Source organism: Cardiocondyla obscurior, linkage group LG03, assembly GCF_019399895.1.
Source record: "Cardiocondyla obscurior isolate alpha-2009 linkage group LG03, Cobs3.1, whole genome shotgun sequence".
In the NCBI taxonomy this organism is placed as follows: Eukaryota; Metazoa; Arthropoda; class Insecta; order Hymenoptera; family Formicidae; genus Cardiocondyla; species Cardiocondyla obscurior.
The window spans coordinates 11,168,270-11,187,807 of record NC_091866.1 but is presented as its reverse complement, the minus strand read 5'-3'; the positions used below and the strand labels follow the sequence as shown (position 1 = coordinate 11,187,807).

Genomic DNA, 19,538 nt, shown 5'->3' with positions numbered 1-19,538 from the left:
CGGGGTTATCCGCCGGGGGCCTCCTTCGAGCCGCCGTTCTCCAATTGCGTAATATCCCGCGAATCAAACGCGGTATTTAATTAAGAGCCATTAGGCACGCGTTGGTAGACAATGTTTAATAAGAAAATATTTATAGCGCGGTAAGTGGAAGCAAAGATTTGCTCGCCGTAGGAATACAGGAGGGACGAGGGAGCGGCGCGAGCGAGTCGGAGGGCTTTTCCCTCCAGACCCGCGCGAATCGAAATGTGACGCAACCGCGCATCACGCCGCGGCACGCATCCGGGCGGGCCCTCCGAGGAGGTGGAAACGACGGACGGATGGAAGAAAGGAGCGAGAACCGGCGAAGCGAAGCATGGTGCTGCGGACGTACCGCGTCGCCTCCCCGCGCGCCCTTAGAAGCGAAACGCGAAGGTGCTCCGCTGGTCCCGCGTGGTATTAAGCCTCTTGCACAAAGCGGAGGAAAGTAACGGGCGACGGTTGCGTTAGGACCAAAAAAAGCTGCCCTACATCGTAAAAGTTCCGAGTCCGATCGTCTCTAGATTCGACCAAAATTCAAACAACTTCGTTCCGCGAAAAAAGCTGCTTTGCATCTGTTAATAATAATAAAAATTCGTGTGATTTGATTAATTCTTTATTTGATCGAGATTGAAATCCACACCGTCAGAGTCACGGTTTTTGCAATTGAGAAGCAGCTTCTTTCTTTAAACGATAGGATAACGATAGCGACAGAAGAAAGAGATTCGACCGACTCAAAAAAAAATTAATTAATTAAGAATGATACGTCAGAAGGATTGCCGGCAAGTCTGCGCTATCTGAATTCACCTTTAAAACACCGTACGGAGCGCGAACATTGCCACATCACGCATTCCAACCGACATGAATCACCTGAGTACCTAACGTGATCTATACGTGAAAACCTGTGGATACGGTACACGTTGCAGCACGACGATAAACCGGCCGATTGCGGCCGGTATAATCGCGATTACCTCGTAGGAAGGTGAAACGTCGCGCATTCTGAACGCATTAATACTTGTTCAGCGAACCCTGTGCTCTCTCTCACCGCAAAGTACCTTTAATCGAAACTTAAGCCATGCGTACAGTGTCCTGGAATCGCTAAATAAATTTCGCGAAAGACTCAATTTAATTCGTTGATTAAAGAAAATTTGCCTTGTCATTTTTAACCGGTATTGAAACTCTGCTTTATAATAAAACTTAATTTTTTGCGGTAAAAGAAAAAGAAAAAAAAAACAAAGGAATTATTTCAAAAATAATGTAATTAATTTTGTAGTATAGTTTATAGATTTGCAATATGCGGTATGTAGCTGTATTTTTAGCGATCTTTGTTAAAAATATCGTAAAAGCTCCGAGCGATCGATCGGCGGGAATGACTCACACAGTCGGGTATAATTGGCGAATTACGGGTGCACGTCAATACCGGTATTGCCAGCTGCCAGGGTTCGCTGCGGCGTGCAGACCATCAGTTGCGGTAGTTTTCGCACGCAAAAATTGGAATCCGCGCTCGGAGCTGCGCCAGCACCGTCGTCGATCCGTTTAACAACATGCCAATCTTCGATCAGGCAGCAAATGATTCGAAATGACTGAAGATTCGAAGTTCGGAGTCGTGATTTAACGAACCATATTTTTATTATTTTTTTTTTTGCAATCGGCTTAGATATTGTTCATTCACTTCTGGGAAGCGTTCAGTTTCGCAATTCCGCACCGAACTGCGATTTGCTATCGCAATATATCGTCCGCGTTTCGTTCGGTCTTCCGATTTCACCTTAGAAGTCAAAATAACCGTGTAATTTTTCTTGCACGTACAAATTTAACAACACTCGCCCCGATTGCCCCACGATCTGCAATACTTGAACGTCGTATTTGGAAATTAATCGGAGTAAAAAGTCTTTACGTGAACTAAATATAGAGATAATCTCGATAACGGTCGATTAAGATTTAGAAAAAATATTATTAGACAGTTTGAAAATTAATAGAGACATAAAAAATAATTGTGTAATTTTCGATAAAAATTATTTTTCTGATTCCAATTTTATAAGATTTCGTAAATAGGCTCTCTTTCAATCCTTTTAGTTTTCTCGATATCCACGTAATATTCACTCGCAAAAATATTAATGAACGCGTGCTTGCTCCAGTCATCGGAATAATTATGATACACATAATACAATATTTTTGGACGCTTATCACACTCGACGCGTCCTCCGCTCGCTCGCGTGCGACATACGAGCGAATATATTACGATCATACATTGTAACCAGTAATATATTCAGGATAATATATTCAGGACACGCGAGATCTCGCAAAATAGACTATCCGTCTATTATAAACAGTTTAAAATTTCATCGCTGATGAACAAACGCTGAATTTACGCCGCGTGCAATTGTGGGGAATAAAATGCGAGCCTTAATTGCGACCGCATTTATCAATTACACGCATCGCGATGCCACTCGATTCGGGCGCAAGTTTTTTTTTTCTTTTTTCTTTTTTTTTTTATACTTGCTATGCGAATAAAAGATTTCAAGTTTCACTTTGATACGCTGCGATAAAACTGATCGAGTTAACGAGCGACTGAGACGCCGAGCGTAAAAAATATATAATTTTAAATCGGCTGATCGGCATTTGATTTTCGTCAAATGATATTCGAGCAAAGCTATTACAAAATTGTCAATTTATTTACGTGGCATGCAAAATAACACATTCATTGATTCCAAAATAATCAAAGATACGAGGCGTTTAATTAAAATTAAGCCTGCGTTTAATATTTCTCAATTGCGCAACATAATTTCAATGCTCGTGCATTGATAATTAAAATTATGCCGTTTGACGTTCGCCTAATGCGAGAAGTTTCGCGCGCGTCAAAAATACCGCTCCGTACGATCGTACTTTATCCGCATTATTTTTCTCTAGTGGGGTTATTACCTTTATTAAACGCACGTCACGTATGATTTAACGCCGCGGGCACCGCGCTAAGTGCTCTGTTATTATCGTATTTCGGTAATTGGCGCGAGCATGTAATTAACAATGTTCTCCCAAGAAACAAAAATGGAAAAAATGCCAAGTGACGACATTGAAGCAAAGCTTCTAGCTCATCTTATAAATGTATAGTTTGAATAAAAATGAGAAGCTGATTATTTTTAAAACATATAACTTTCCCGTTTTTTACTTTCCGTAATTTAAGAATTTAATCAATTAATTAAATGCCAACAATTATTTTATATATGAAACTTATTAATCATTTTCTGTTCGAACGAGTTTGTTTATATTTGCTCCTTGTCTCTCCTTTCTCTCTCTTTTTTTTTTTTTTTTTTTTTTTTTGGTGAAACACAACACTTGTGAGGGTAAAAAGGCCAGGAACAAGCGGAGTATTTGTTGGCGTACTCGAGCATTTAACAGAGCCGGCTATTAATGTGTTATTCACGGCCCCGCGTCGACTAAAGAGTCTATAAAACTGGCTCTAATTCCTTCTTCTTTTTCGCATTAGTAAGGAATTCGAGAACACCGCGCATTCACGGCCGAGTGAATCAGCCTGTCCGAGTTACTCGCCTTTCTCTCCCGGCCGTTTTGCCTTAATATTAATATTCGCGTAATTTTTTTTTTTTTACAATATTTTCATACCATCGCTAAATTAATAACTTTGCACGCTGGAATTCGGTGATCGAGAAACGAATTCCAGTCGTCAATAGCGTCACTTTTCGAGTGAAATGACCTCTTCACGCTTTCTATTCTCATGCACAAGGCGGTCGCGACAGTTCGTGAAACTCGCGAAGAAATTAATTTTTAAGGAAGTGAGCGATCGTGAACACTTTTAATATATAAAAATGCTCGGGAAATAATCTCTCCCTCGGCGGCTCCGACGTGTTAAAGTATCTTTCGCGAGTCACGAAGCGGTATAATTCATGTAAATGCGTGACCATCGCGATATATCGCGACTCTAAACACGCCAGAGTCCACATTATCTTCGCTAAAGAAATAATCCCGACCTAAGTCGCAATGAATATGGATCGCTCTTGTTCGATCCTCGCGGCGCGGAACGACCGCGGACGCGATCGTACAAGCGTAACGGACGCTTGTGAATCTCCCGACTTTAAGTTACTTTCTCGGCGATAATATGCCGTATAATTATCGGCCGCGGCGCGTGTTAAGATCGCGCTTTATCCGCGCAATCGCGCGCCGCCGTTTGTTCGAGGCACTTTTTTCTTTATTTTGAATTTATCAACATATTACACGACGGCCGCGTAATTGCCCCGCGATCGAGGCGCGCGTTTATGCGCTTGGAAAGCATTTTTCGTGGCGTAGAAACTGGAAACTAGCTGTCTTAATTCGCCAAGTTCTGGCTTTCTCCATTTATGAGGAGCCGCCCAGGCAAACGAACTACAGTCGGGGTTCATCGCGAAATCTATTTGAGTTGATGAGCTGGACATAACCGCAGTCTATTATCTCATATCACTAATAAATAAAAAAAAATAATTATTATTATTATAAGACGAAATCGCGTGTTAATTATCACTCAAAGTTCACAGAGCTTCGAACCAACGAAAAGCTCCGCACGCACGGCGGGCGTGGTGCGTTTTTAAAAAATTTATTCCACAGTCAGTACCCCTCTTCGAACAAGGAAGTGTGCCAGATGGCACGTACCACGTATGCCGGTCATAATATGTATTTTTATACGCCTCGTGACAATCAGCCACTCCCGGACGGCGGTCGCGGATGACATCACCGGGTTTATTATCACCATAAGCGCGAAAGCTCGCACCGCAAATCGCTCGCCGCCTCAGTGAAAATGCTATAAAGGAAAATATTTCTCTTTCTCTCTCTCTCTCTCTTTCTCTTCGGTAAAATGTGCAGCTATTATTATTCAGGATGTCGAGCGCATTCTAAATAAACATCCGCGCGTCACAGACGGAAGTCGTTAATAGCGTATTCCCGATGAGGCTTGCCAAAGGCAGTTAGCATGATACAACGATAAGCATGACGTAAGAATGCAAACTGAGCATTATCGGACGACCCCAGGTCTCTTATCGTCCTGGAAAAGCAGCCCCGTTATTTTTATAGAAAAAAAAATTGTTGAAACTGAAGATCTAATTTTAACTATGATAAAGTGTCATTTGTCGATTATCTTTCAAGCGGCGTTCCGCTTATCATTTTGCAAAATAGAAAGACAGACTTCGCGATTGGTAAAGTAAATAAAATCCGGCGTATCAGCGATGAAATCTCGATGTGATTTATACCGTCAATTCATCAAGCTTTACGTTATGAAAATAACCACGAAAAAGAGAATATCTAGCTGTTAAAACGCAGCCGATGCCTGACTAATTTGTCAATCGCGTCCGTCGCCGAAATTACGCGGGTCAGGGTCGAAGAGCCGAGCTTACGACACGCGGAGTCTGAGCGATCGCGAACGGACCGCTCGCGCGGAAAGGTAAGGTCGTCGACCTCCCAGGACGAGAGATGTCCCTTTCAGCTGCTGAAACCCTTCAAACGAAGAGTCTACGGCCTCTTGCGGCTCGTATTTTTAGCGCGGCTCTCGATTTTCAGCGCGCGCTCCGCGTTTCCATTCTTCCCCCGATGCGATTTCGCCCGGTTATCTCCTCCGGATTCCCCTCGAGAAGATCAAATTCATCCGGCGAGCGACGCGAGGAATGTCGCCGTGAGTCAGACGCGAAGCGTCTCGCGCGCTAAAATTGGACCCCGCGCTGGCGTCATAAGCGTAAAAAGCGCGCGGATGCCTCTCGCTACGGCTGCGTTTTGTTTTCGGCCGTAATGCGATTATATCCGGCTCCGTTAACGCCCCGGCGATGGCGGGCGTTAATGACGCTCGCGAGCCGCGTCTCGAGGCGGCGGAATTCGAATTGCTTTCGGCAGCGGCTGCCAAGGGCGTGTTTCTTCCTCTTTTTATCTTCAAATATATTTATACTATTTTTTTTTCTTTTTCTTGCCGAGATAAAAATGTCCGGAGCTTTTTCCTCGTCAAGTCTCGTTTAATTAAATCCTTCGCGATTAAAATGTTCCGACGTCAACTTCTGGGTGATAAACAATCGGAAATTAATCGCGTTCACGGGTACTCGGAGACGTATAATTAGCCAAATACCACGCCTCAAGATCATAATTTGAGATTAAAATACGCCGAGGGAGTTTCTCCTGACGAAACTTTGATTATCGGTTCATCAATGAGTGTACTATTAAGATCGAGATAGCGTATGTGCACGAGGATTTCGTGCGGTAATCGGATTTCCAATAATACAGCGGGCGGCGGTAATAAAGAGGCCGTTGCCAAGAGAGATATCTCGAGGGATAGGCTTTTGAATCGGCGCGAAGACGAAAAAAAAGGTGCGATATCGAAGGCTCCTCGTTACATCGCGGAGACGTCGCACGTAAATCATTTGCTATAATAACGCAATGTCGCATTATAAAAAAGTTCACCCGGGTATGCGGGTCTCAACCGTTGCGAATCGATGTCGCAAGTCGATGATTCTTGCGCGACGAGAAGGCAAAAGACTCGTTACGCGCGGGACAATGATTTTCGTGCCGATCTTGCGCGGAACAACGAGGCGGATCCGGCGCTTTTTCGGGCCGCGAGAAAACAAGCGATCGGTCTCGCCATCCGGCCGCGACGTCAACGCTGGACCGGTCGAAGGGAGCGCGATACCTGTGGCCTTCGACCGATCCTTTCGAGGACGAGGTCTGCCGGACCGGTCGTGCACGCCGGCTTTGCGTGGAGAAAATAATCACCGCCGATATTTCGCTCGGCCTCGCCGTTCAATTTCAGCTTCGCTCGGCGGTTCTTCGAATCTCGCGATCGCAATTTAGTAGCTCCTCTCGGTCCAGATAACGAATAACGAAACACCTTTCCCGCGAACGTAACACGGAGGAAAAAAAAAAAACAAAAAAAAACCCTGGGATTTATGGCTGACACAAATGCGACCAAGACAGAGCTACGGTATCTCGGGGAGGACAATTAGCATCTTAATTGAGATAAGTCTCGAGTTTCCGAGTGCATAATGGATCTGTTTTTGTTTATTGGAACGAGGATCGCGGTGAGGTACGCTTCGCGAGATGTTGCGGCCGATCGAGATAATAAGACGGACGAGCCCGCCCGATGTAACCCAAATTTCACCTTTCCTACGATATCTTGTGAATGGATGCCCCTTCTCCTAACTTTTTCCCGCCCTGCGTCTTTCCCTCGCAATCTCGTTTTACGGCGAATCCTTTCGAGACGAAGAAACGCTCTAGGCGTTTCGCTTCAGTAACCGCGGTCTTGGTTCAGCTCCTCCCGGATTCCTTTGTTTAATGCCTTATTGCGATCTTTTAACGCCGTTGTACTGTTGCCATGCGCTGTGCCCGAGAGGAGCCCGGAGTCGCGTCGCGCTTATTCCGGAGGTTTCAATTAACCAAAATTAAACGAAACCGGTTTCCGTTAGCCGTTTATTGCCTCGGAAAGCTGTAAACCAGCTGGTAATCCACCGATAAAAATAAAGCCCCGAAATTCGCACGCGGCACGAGCTCGTGATAACGATTAAGCGATCGGTCTAAATTGCGGCTGACGTCAGCAAATGCGCGGGTGACTCACGACAAGAATAAGGTAATACGCAACCATTATCTGTAATTAATTAAAAATGAACGATGCGCAAAGGAACAAACGTCTACGATTGCCAAATGTCTTCTTATAAATTTTGTACTAAAAAAATTAATTGTTAAAATTATTTAATAATTATTAGATCCTCTGTCAATCGTTAAGTAGCCGTATTGGTTGAATAAATAATTAATTAAACGATTAGAATTAATAACGCAATAAAAAAAGGAAAATTGTAACGATCTAAAATGCAATTTTTTTTAATCAAATTGCTTTTAAAAGTGTAAAATTAATAGAAAATTATTTTATGTAGGATATAAAAAAATAACTTGGTTAAAAAAGCTTCGCGCGATTTTAAGTCGCCGTTATCTAAATTCTTCGAAGTTTCTTCAGTTTTCGTTAGATGTCAAATATTAATACCTAAAAATTGATATTCCAAAATCATTATCGCGCAAGTTAGATAATGTAATTGCTATAACGAACTCATCTGTGCTCGACGAGATACTATATCCGTCGAAACAGATTGCGCGAGAACATGTCCTGGTATCTAAGCAGATGCTGCTCACGTGCTAACGGCACCGCCGTCGTTGCAAATTTAAGCGTTACGTGTCGCAGTTGTCATTCGGAACGTTATTTAAAATATTAAAAGCGGAGCGTGTTGAACGTAAAAAATCTAGCGGATTTTTACACAAATAACAGTCGCGCGCGATTTTCATTATTAATCTCACAGGCATAAAAAAAAAATACATAATTATAAAATTACGTGATTTTTATAAAATCATATAATTTTTTATAAAATCACGATTTTCTCCGATTTCCTCACGCGCTTAACAAAGTTCTTGCGGCTATTGTTCGTGCAGGTTTGCACAAATCGTTTACAGCATAATTCTACATTTATTCTGATGAGTAAAATTTTTTTTGCACGGTCGTGTAAACGATGTCGTCAGAGTGCGACGGGATCTCCGACGTGCCTTTACGGGATGCTGCACAACTATCGCGATTTCCGAGGAGCGTCGTCGAAATCAATTTCAAACGCGGCGCGCGACACGTACAAATTTCCAACGCAAGGATGAGAAACCGGCTCGCGTACTCGGACTCGCTTTCCCAAATTAACAATTATGAGAACGCGAGACGGAGATCCTTGGCGTAGCATTCTCTCCTCTCGAGTTTTCACCGCACCGTATGGCTATTGGCCTTTACGCTTCTAAAATACGCCAAGTGGAATCGGCACGTTTCGCCGCACTGAAGAATATAGTTACTTTTAGCCTCGGCTACAATTTTATATTTCCAATAAATAAGTACGACTGGCTCAGCAATTTTTAGACGACAGAAACGATTGATTCGACTGTAATCTGAATTAAAAATAATTAATATAATAATTAAAAAAAAAGAAAAAAATTAATAAATAATATAAATAAAATTACAACCAAGGCTAAATTTTTCTTTCGACTGTTATATTTTTTTTTCATCGCGGATGCCGGGTTATTACTTAACTAACGAACTGAATCAGACACGTAACACGTGTTTCGACCATTAAATAATGAATAAATAAATTCCGACTGAATTGAGGACTTCAGTCGAGTCTCTCTAAATCTTCTACAATCAAGTAAGAAGTGATTTTATCAAATTGGGCATGTAAAAGAAACTTATCGTCCATTAATCGCTTCAGTCCATTAATACATCGGTTTCAATATCTTCAGTCTTATTACGTCATTTCTCGGAATGATTCACAGAAAACGAGAGCCAAAGATCTTCAAAGTAAATCAAATTTAAACAGACAAATATCCAAGCTGGCTGAACTCAAGTTCGCGAAGTCTCGGTTCTTGCTTTCGACCTTGCGATCCCGGCTAACGTGGTCTTTGCGGAAGATCGCGAGTCCTGAGCCGGCGGTTAAACTAACAATTTACGTAATCTTCGAATTCCTCGTGCGAAAACGCGCGAAACAAAGATTGCGCCGGTGCGGCGGATGGCGACGATAATCGCGCACTTCCTAACGGGGAGGCATGTTTTCGCGGACACGTCGGACAGTACGGTAGTTTTGCGAGAGGGGAGAGATTTCCGGGCTCCTTTCGATGAGTGTGCACGACGTACCGTTGCCACTGGGAAAACGTCTGTCGCGACAATGCCGAGCCGATCGCCTCGAATTCTTTCTCTGCCGGAAGGCGACTCGTGTCTCTACGTCGTAAAAAAAAAAAAAAACTTATAGCTACAGCTGGCGTTAAATGCTTTAAATCGTTGCTCGGAGAAACGCAAATTAAAAAAGTTAAAAGTATCGAGACTTCTTAAACTAATCTAAAAAAAAATGTATAATAAAAAAAAATAAAAAACTAAAGAAACTTTCTGCTCAACGATGATTTCAGAAGCAATAAAATGGGCTTCAAAAATACATGGAATCAAGAGACTAGTGACTTGAGTACTCAACTTATCGATTATGAGTTATCCTTAATAGCCTTGCTTCCTCTTAAGAGACTCAGACCGTCGTCAGACTGACGAATTAACGACTTGGACTAACTTCAATGCATAATTCAACAATCCGTATCTTGAATTATGAATTAAAGCAGACCATAAAGTTAACAATCGTTTATCTGACTTGGCTACGAGTTACAATTTTATTTTACAGGTAAAAACTCGACGAGAATCGATCATTGCTGATCAATACGTTTTCCGAAAAGTTCCATTTCTCAATGCCAGAACAGTTTTTCAAAAAAACAAGCTAGGTGAATCTTTTCCGTTCATTATTCTTCATCTATCGCGACTTACCGGGGAGAATTTACACGAAAGCAGTCGGCTCGGGCTCCTAATACTCTCCTCGAGATCTTCCTTCTAAGAAACACTATGAATCACTGCGGAATCACTGAGTCACCAACTGAGGGACGCGAGACACTGCGAAAAATCAATCGAAGGGAAAACGCCTCGGGGAACAGACGAGAGGGAGACGGCCGGCCGTGTAGACGGATAACGAGCGAGTGAGAGAAAGATCGAAGGAGCTGCCAAGCCTCGCCGATCGGTCTAGCCTGCCCGAGAAGTCCGAGGGAAAAGGCGAGCACCGAGTTCGCGTTACGTTCGACGGGCCTTTAGCACCAGCAAGGAAGAGAAATACAAAACTTAGCTGGAAGGCGAACGTCGCAATGCCTCACGCCGATCATTCAACACATCATTAGATGAAGTAATAGAAAGAAAAAGCGACTTGCATTACGAACAAAATTACATATAAATCCTCAACTGTAAACAATGCAAAGTTACACCGTGAAAAATTCAGCGAGTATTACGGTTTGCTTGCGCGAGAACCGATTCGTATATTTCTAAATATATCTTCGCTTATAAATTTTGTTTTGGGGGGAGAAACACGTTACGCTGCTTCAACCCAATTCCATCTTTCGCGAGATTTTTGCGAGAGCACCGTCGGGACGCGAAGGTCGACCGATCGCCGACACGTCACATAAAACGTCAGGCAAATTTAATGTCGCGTTCGTCCCGGAAATCGAGGAAACAGAGCATGACGAGTAAAGGCTACGAATATAAAGAGAGAAGGAGAGACTGGATTACAAAGAGATTCGTCATTTCTAGCACGGATTCTCCGGCGGGACGACGTATCGTTTCTTCTACTTTCTCAAGTACTTCCTACAAGTGATACGGTGATGGAGACGATTCGACTTGGATTTCCTACGTTCAAGGCATGTCATATCGATGCACATTGAATACGATTCGTATATACTTGTTGGGCTCGCAATGCTCGATAAATTTCTTTCCCTCCGCTCCTCGGCGGAGGAGTCTCTTCCACGCGAAATCTCGCATTTCAACGTTTCCTACGATCTTTATCTGTGAAACGTTATCGCGAATCACGAAAAGAGTTTCCAGTTTCTTCAGTTTTATGACTTATAGAGAATAATTAGTTGCGCTCTGAAGAAGGCTCTTTTCTGAGCGGCTTTAGTACTTCGCGGTCGACGATTAGCTCGGCGAGCCTCGCGGCGTCTTTTAAATTTTCAATTCGATGCCGCCGTACGCCCACTATAATATATAATAAATTCACCTATTTCTTAGCATTATTCTACGTCTATTAGCTGGCGGATTGCGCGTAATTTTTATTTTTTAGTGTATCGATGTTTTGCCGAAGACTTAAATTCGTAAAAGGCGAAAGCATGTCGTACTTACTCGGATTCTGCAGCACCTGTCGATAAACGCGAAGCGCTGCGGTTCTCTGATCCACGTGGTCCCATAGGCCGTCGCAGGCAATAATGAGGAAGTCCTCGGTGCCGTCGAGAGGTATGCATCGCACCTCGGGCTCGCTGCTGATAAACGGCTTGTACTGGACGTCGCCTAAAAAAAAAAAAACGAGATAAAGCAACCATTCCGTTATCAAGACACAACGCTCTCGCCAGAGACTTGATAGGCGCGAACGCGAAAACCAGAAAGGAACGCTCGACTCCGAAAGTACGCGATCGAGATTGGAGCGACCCAGCAGCTGTTACGGTTTGCCCATCGGTAGAGCCATAATTCAGATATTTTACAGATGAAAAACACGCCACGCGGCGCGCAATTAAGTATAATTAACTGTTTAATGAATGGCGCGGCTAATTTAAATAACGACGCCGCTGCAACAACGCCGCACTTCCGGTTATTATGAATCCGAACGCCGCTTTTTCTTCCGTGCCATCCTTGTGAAGCCGTACCACGTCGGAACTCGGCTGCACAACACACACGCGGGTTGCCTATGCACGAGAAAACGTATTTGCATCACGCAATCAAGTTATCGCATTCGTCGTGGCGCAAATTAATTTTTACAAATTCGTAATGAGCTCGCTGAAGCCGCTGCGGCAAACAGACTGTTCGCGTAAACATTGTTATCGATAATTAACTTCCGTAAATTAAATTAAATAATTAATTTCGGTTAATTAAACTCTCCACGGTAGCGACGGCGTGTCATTAAATAAGGCCTTATTCAGCTCATTGATACAATCGTATTTTACACGGCGCAGATCGAAATGGAGCGGTAAAGGCTTTCAGATCGCTAAAGTGTCGCAATGGGAATCGCGTTCTTACAGATTGCGTGGGGTTTTGACGTCCGGAACCGGAAGATAAATCACACGCTGATATGCGCCCTCGATACGTTGCGACTCGCGAGCCCTACGCGCTCGCAGATAAGCCGAGAATGGGAGAAACGAGTCTCTTAATTATTACGGACATGCAATTGTGCGAGCCACACTCGGCGGAGCGTTCCCGAAGCGTAACTGCACGTAGTATTGTGTCAGCGGGCAAACGGAACCAACAGGATACTCGACACGCGGCCAGAATTCTTTTTTTTTCCTACTCTTTCTCTCTTCGTCTTCGCGGGTCGCGCTTTAAACCGTAGATGGGTACGGGTGCTTACGTTCCTTACATGCACTGTAAAAGAAATTACCCGCTATACATACTATTAATATACATATATGAAATTGCACAATGAAAAGTGCGTTAGAATTACCGAAATAATAGCTGTCAGAGTTTCACTATTGATTGTGTGTATATAAAAATAAATCGTGTACTGGAATAACTTATAAAAATTATGCGCAAAGTTATATAACTATTTTACATTCACATATTATTTTATATTGTATTATCTGGGTACTTTTACTGAATTTTTTGTGGTACAATTTTGTATCTAATACAATCTGAAAGTTATATGTAATTTTTTTTACAGTGCAGCTAGCCTCGTCAAATGTATTCGCAAGATGTGATAATAAATTTCGAGCCTTGACAACGAGTGACTTCAATTTAATGTTTCTCAACTGCAGGAAAACTCGCGTCGATTACGTCAATCCGAAAGTAAGGTTTCCGGCCAACGCGGCGAACACTTCTGGCCGGCGTATTACGTATCCATCAAAAGCAACACCGATCTCGATCAGTTGCTGCGAGCCAGGTTTTTGGCTACGTGCGCGGAATCGAGATCTCGTAGACCGTGGAAAGCGAAAAGTTTCCCTGAAAGAAAAATGAAAATAGAAAAAGAAACACTTTCGTTACGAGGCACTCAGTACAGCGATGATTTAACGTACTTTCCCAAGAGCTAAACACGATGCCAAATCCGAGAAAAAGATTAATGTCAGCTTTTATTAAGTTTCTTAGAGAAATTATTTAAACCGCGAAGAAACTTCAGTGATCTCAAAGAGAATTTTCGTCGACGCTTGATTTTTATTATTTTTTAAAGTTTTAATTACTATTATCTTTTCGTGTGTAATACACTTATACCTAAAATTAATTTAAGTACTTCTCGACAATGTACATACGTACAATATACATACGTACAGAGCTCTGCTATCTGCGTAGCGTTCAATTGCCGTAAAAAAATATTAAAAAATATTTTAAAAAACCATGAGTCATAACGTCAATGTCGCATGAGACCTTGTGTGTGTACTCTCACTTATATGCAGGCTAATGGACTGTATAAGAATTTGCATACTAGCAACTCAATCGACTTCAAATCAGACGTACCATTTTTGAATAATACATCTCAAGTTTAAATAAATTTTTTTTTTAATTTTAATGAAGTTTACTTCACTTCTAAATTATAATTGCATGTAAGATACATATACCCCCGTCGTTCGTTGCCGAAAACTTAAACCTTTTTACTTTAAAATACAAAGAAGCAAAACTAAATGGTAGGTGAGCTTTGTAATGTTTAGCAAGTTAATAAAATAGACTTCAATTAATTGTCGTATAATTTAAAGTATAGTTGAAGTCACTGTTAGATATCTCTTCTGTTTGATTACACCCGAGACACTCTAAACGCTTTGTGCAAAATTAAATTAGGTAACTTTCTCTTATTTCCATTGAATTCTTTTGCGAATATAAAAATACACCGTGTTACAATCACTTACCAATGGCTCGGGATATACTAAGGAACCCATTCACTCGTGGCACACCACCGCAATGCAAGATGAATCCTCCGAGATTTTTAATTCGGTCGTACTCATCCTAGAAGAAAGAAAATCGTGAGACATACGTGTATTAAATAGGACACATCGTATGAATGTCGATAAATATTGCACGTTGCATTGTCGGTAAAAACAGATATAATATTCTTTTGATAGTATAAACGTCAAACGTGTCGATACTTCGATTCTCTCGTTTAAATTACCTTGAATTCACGCTTCACGCGTCGCGATTGTTCAGAACATACACGCCAAATGTCGATAATAACGTAAAATTACTGATTTATAAATAAAATCGCTTTAATATTTTTTTAATCAACAAAAACATGACTGTTGTCGGAACGCAGACCGATAGTGACAAAAGATTATTGAAGTTTCAAAAGTACGAAGAGTATATAGATTCGCTGGTGACGCCTGCGGATATTTATTATCTCAAAAGCATCGAAACCGCCCGTCAATTGGCCGAGCTCGGTTATCGTTACACGAGCGAGACTTTAAACGAAGAGAGCTTCTACCGTCGTCTGCAAGCCGTGAGAAATCTACTGTTTCCCATTCACCGACCCTACGAGCTCGTGTCCGAATCCGTGTCGCCCGTCGGCAGGTTAATGGAGGAGCTCGCCCTGCGGGAGCAAGCCAATAGATCAAAAACTTTGTCGACCATCATATTCGTCCGTCGCTTCGTAGCAAAGACACAATTCGAAGAATCGGCCTACATTGATTTCGGTGATCGACTGGAATTGGAAGATTGGCTGCCGTATTACCGAGGGGAAAGAAAATTGTCGCCGCTCAGACGAGATCTCGCGTACTATCACTGGCGAACGGGAAGGACGTGTCTGAATGAAACCCGTAATTACACGCCGATTGTAGATCCCGAGCGCGGCCTGTTGCTGAAAAATATTCACGACAGACGGATAATTGCCGTCGATCCAGATGCGCCATCGCCCGGCGTGCGGACCACGCGAGTTCGGATACGTTGTCCCTTTTACAAGCACGTGATATTGTACGATCATATGCTTCAAAGCAAAATAACATACATAAATTAGAGATGTCGATATCATTTAATATTACGAATGACATTTAAACAAACAGTCTGCTAAACGCCAAAAATTAAAATTAAAATCTCAATTGAACTTAAAATGAGATTTTTGAAGCGATGAATTATTGATTTAATCGATAAGTTAAATTAGTTTCGCACCGAGAATGACTATAAATATTAAAGTGAAGTATATTGTAAAAGTAGGACGTATCGAGAAACGAAACGAGGAATTACCTTACATTTCACATTTTATTCTATTAAAGGAAATAGGAAATCTAGGTTACTTACGCCTCTCGTGGGCCGATGAGGATTCACTAACTGTTTTACGTTGCCACGTGAAACCAGCGAGGCCATGGAGTCGCCGACCCAAGCGATGTACAACTTCTTATTCATTAATAATGCACACACCGCGGTAGTGCCGCCACTTAATTTCTGTAATGAAATGCAATCGATGAAATTATCAGTGGCAAAATTAATAAATTAGTATTTAAATATAAATCTAACAATATATACTGTTAAATATATGAATTTCACATAAAAAACATTCACCTGCGTGTTCGATTTCGCTATGAATTGCGCGTCGGTAGTTGAAAAGGCATCACGCAACGCATGCTCTGGATCCGTAGGATAATACTCACTCTCGACCAAATATTGATGTAAATGTGTTGCACAATACGCTGCAGCGTCCTGTCCACCGTGGCCGTCAAACACAGCGTAGTAATCCACAACATTGTCGTCCTGAAAAATAAAAATCAAATATCAGTTCATACACGCATAATTTCTACAACATTGGACTTAATTAATTTCAAATGTAATTATCAATAAATGTTGACACGTACATTAATGCTTATTATTTTAGTATTAATATATCCAGTAAATCATTAACTGAATTACTGTAAACTGTCAACGAGATCTTTACCTGTTTATTAAACATGGTGTTCAAGTCATGTAGAATCATGTGCCGGTCTTCCATTTTTCTTCTTGCATTTCTGATAGCACCGACTGTTACTTGCGGCGTTGACGAAGGCGGTGGCAAGAGGGCCAGTCTGCTGTTATCTAAATATCGCCTGCAGATCTCGTTCACCTCGTTCGTGACGGCTTGCATGAGCTTCAAAGGAGCGTACGCTAAAAAAAATAACACATTTATTATCTCGAATATCGCAACTCATTAATTCTATTAAAACTAGAACGTTGAGAAGTCAACTGTCTACGTTAACAAATAAACGATTTATATTTATCACATATTTTTTTTTACAAATATTTATTACTTTTTTCTTGCTGCCTTAGCCCACAGTTCTGCGGTTGTTTCTTGCATGTTGATTTGATAGCCTGTATCACGAGACGTGCGATGTAAGACTGCAAGCTTGGTGGACAGTATCTGAAACCAACAGCATACCTTTATCGTCTTTCCATTTCCAAGAATTATCTACAAAACGAAGCTGATGTTTCAGATACGGATATACATTTTAATCGATCTACAGCCGGTTTCTTTTTTTTTTTTTTAATATGGAAGTATTGATTTCCTTATTTATTAACTGCATTAACGGTGGCCTTGTAAGAGCTGCTTGCAAGTTAAAATTTATATCTTAGAAAAAATACTAAAGCTAATTTGTTAAATAAAAAGAGACAAAAATCTGATTGTCTATTCACAAAATTACGTGTGTAGGCATATAACTCATGATTTAAAGAAAGAAAAAAAAAAAAATAATTACAAGGAAGTATATATGCTGCAAGTAAAAAAGACGAGCAAACTCCAGTATCTCTTGCGTATCGCATATCGCATATCGCGCGTATAGTTTATCCTTTTCGTTTGATGTGTGATAACAACGACGATGGGCGGCAATAGTTGGTGACGGTTACCGTTAAGACAGATAAGCACGAAAATTTTCATCTCATGAGCTTTCATCTCATGACAATCCGGTCGTTTTGCTCCTTCGACGAATCCGCGGTTCGAGAGGGCTAATTTCTTATGTAATCCCGCGTTTCCTGTTCGCGTGATGCACCGCGCAGCTATGCGTAACTCTTTTGCGTGCCTACGGTTTTTTCACACAATTTTCTCGCGACTTCAAGAGAACCCGAGTACTTCGACGCTACAGTTGCAGTGACTCGCGCTTTCTGAGATAATAAAAGTTTAATAAAAGAAAATATATCGTAACTTTTTCTTCCTAATTTAAAAATAATGCAATAAAATGCTTGTATAACGAAAAATATATAACAAATATAATAAAATACGCAGTTAATATTTAATATTTCCATCAAATTTGAATAAAAAATTAATTTTAACTTAAAAAGTTTCTATGAAAGATTAGGAGATTCAAAATTATTGACAATCTTTGACTTCTAATTATCTACTGCATAAATAAATTGACTTTCTCACTCTTAATATTGCATCGGTATCGATGATCAATTACTCAGCGAACAATTTATCGCATAAAACGATATAAAATCAGCTAAATATTAATAAAAGATTTAATTAAAAAAAAGCGTCACTTTTAGAACGATGAGTCGATAGAGAGAAGTAAATTGAAATTGGCACACCGATGAATGAATCACGATTGAAATTGAATTATTTTAAAATATCCCCTGTGTTTCTCGAGAAACTTAACCACTATGGCAAATGTAAAATTACACTATAAGACTATCAATATTTAAAAAAATCATGTAATTTTACATATTTTTTATATTCCACAAATAAAACTTTTGCAATCGTTATTTGTACAAATTGCTAAATTTGTTAGTGTAATTTTACATCTGTTACAGTAATATATGTTTTTTACGGTATTTACGCTATAGAACGCGATCACCTCACGCGTCGGGTAAACGCGAAATCAGCGGGATTTCGGCATCACGGCGGAATGTCAAACGCACACGACAAGCGTAGCTTCGTGCATAGACACGCACACGCATAGGAAGAGAAAGACGCGTGACGGCGCATCACCACTCCCACGCGACAATTACCCCAAAGCAAGAAGGCGCTTACATTCGATTGAGGTACTGAAGAGTGACGCTGATGATCTCGCCGACGAGCTCGCTCTCGCTGACGTCGTAGACGTTCACCTTCACCGGCAGCTGGTCGTCCGGGTTGACTCTGGCGTTGAACTCAGCGAAGAAGCAGGAGTACTTGCCGAGGTAGTCGCCGTCGGCGATGCAATCCGCGGCCATTGTCGCTCGTGCCTTGTGGACGCTCGTAAACACACGTGCCACCGCGCACCGCTTCGCTCAGAAGCCCGCCGCGTTCCGCTTCGTTCCGCCGTTGCGGGCGCGCGCACCTCCGCGCAATTTCGCGCCGCTCGACGCCGCGCGTCGAACGTGCACGTAACCGTCGCGGTCTCGAGTACCACGGCTTACTATCTAGCACCGACGCCGTTGCCGACGACTCCTCCGCCCAAGTCTGAGGGTGTCGAATCGCACACAAGGCCCGATGAGCGATATTTATACGCAAGTTATGTCATTCATTCACCGGAGCGTCCTCCGCATCGCGACACACACACTGTCGTGCACTCGGCTGGCCACTGCGGACGCGTACGAGTCACACGCACGTACGTAGTCGCGTACGCGCGGAGTACGTTAGCGTATGTAGGACGGAAGAAGAGTGAGCGGCATGGTCGGGAAAGACACCGATGAAAAGTGGTGGTGGAGGCAATGCCGCGACGTTCAAAGCGTCCTGCTTGCTCTCGCGTCTTTCGGTTCTGCCGTCTAGTCTCCGTCACTCAGCGCAGTTTCCTATGGCAAAAATCTACAATTAGATCACCTGGAGATACGTTCGCTGGCGATTGTGCACATCCGACGCCCGCGAGCTTACCGATCACCGACGCTAACGACTTTGCGTAGTTCCGCTGACTGACTAAATGCAAGATCTTGCGCTAGTTGCGGAGTTCAAGGCGGACACGCTTCGCGCAGACGCAATTGCAGTCTCCAAGCGCGTGTATTTTACGTTCAGATTTACTTGCTTTGCTTCAAATCTTTAGGTTTACTTCAATTAAGCTCCAATCAATTTAATCGGAAACCTGTT

The 19,538-nt window shown here is 42.1% G+C and overlaps 2 protein-coding genes across 2 annotated transcripts in view; one reads left to right on the top strand and one right to left on the bottom strand.

Annotated features, from left to right (window-relative positions):
* LOC139113681 (uncharacterized) overlaps nucleotides 1-19,516 on the bottom strand; it is a 36,989-nt gene extending 17,473 nt beyond the window's left edge. Inside the window, exons 1-8 of the mRNA XM_070674995.1 lie at nucleotides 19,329-19,516; nucleotides 18,507-19,249; nucleotides 16,795-16,904; nucleotides 16,446-16,651; nucleotides 16,076-16,264; nucleotides 15,815-15,958; nucleotides 14,437-14,533; nucleotides 11,738-11,902 (exon numbers count right to left, since the gene is read on the bottom strand). Coding sequence (XP_070531096.1) covers nucleotides 11,738-11,902; nucleotides 14,437-14,533; nucleotides 15,815-15,958; nucleotides 16,076-16,264; nucleotides 16,446-16,651; nucleotides 16,795-16,904; nucleotides 18,507-18,688 — 1,093 coding nt within the window. The 5' untranslated portion in view covers nucleotides 18,689-19,249; nucleotides 19,329-19,516. The remainder of the gene's footprint in view (nucleotides 1-11,737; nucleotides 11,903-14,436; nucleotides 14,534-15,814; nucleotides 15,959-16,075; nucleotides 16,265-16,445; nucleotides 16,652-16,794; nucleotides 16,905-18,506; nucleotides 19,250-19,328) is intronic.
* On the top strand, nucleotides 14,817-15,808 carry LOC139113707 (cilia- and flagella-associated protein 299). Its single transcript, XM_070675038.1, has one exon. The coding sequence runs from the start codon at nucleotides 14,817-14,819 to the stop codon at nucleotides 15,531-15,533; it is 717 nt and encodes a 238-aa protein (XP_070531139.1). The 3' UTR covers nucleotides 15,534-15,808.
* Nucleotides 19,517-19,538: the final 22 nt, after the last annotated feature.

Excerpts from the sequence above, each read along its gene's own strand:
- LOC139113707 (XM_070675038.1), top strand. The coding sequence starts at position 14,817 with ATGACTGTTGTCGGAACGCAGACCGATAGTGACAAAAGATTATTGAAG.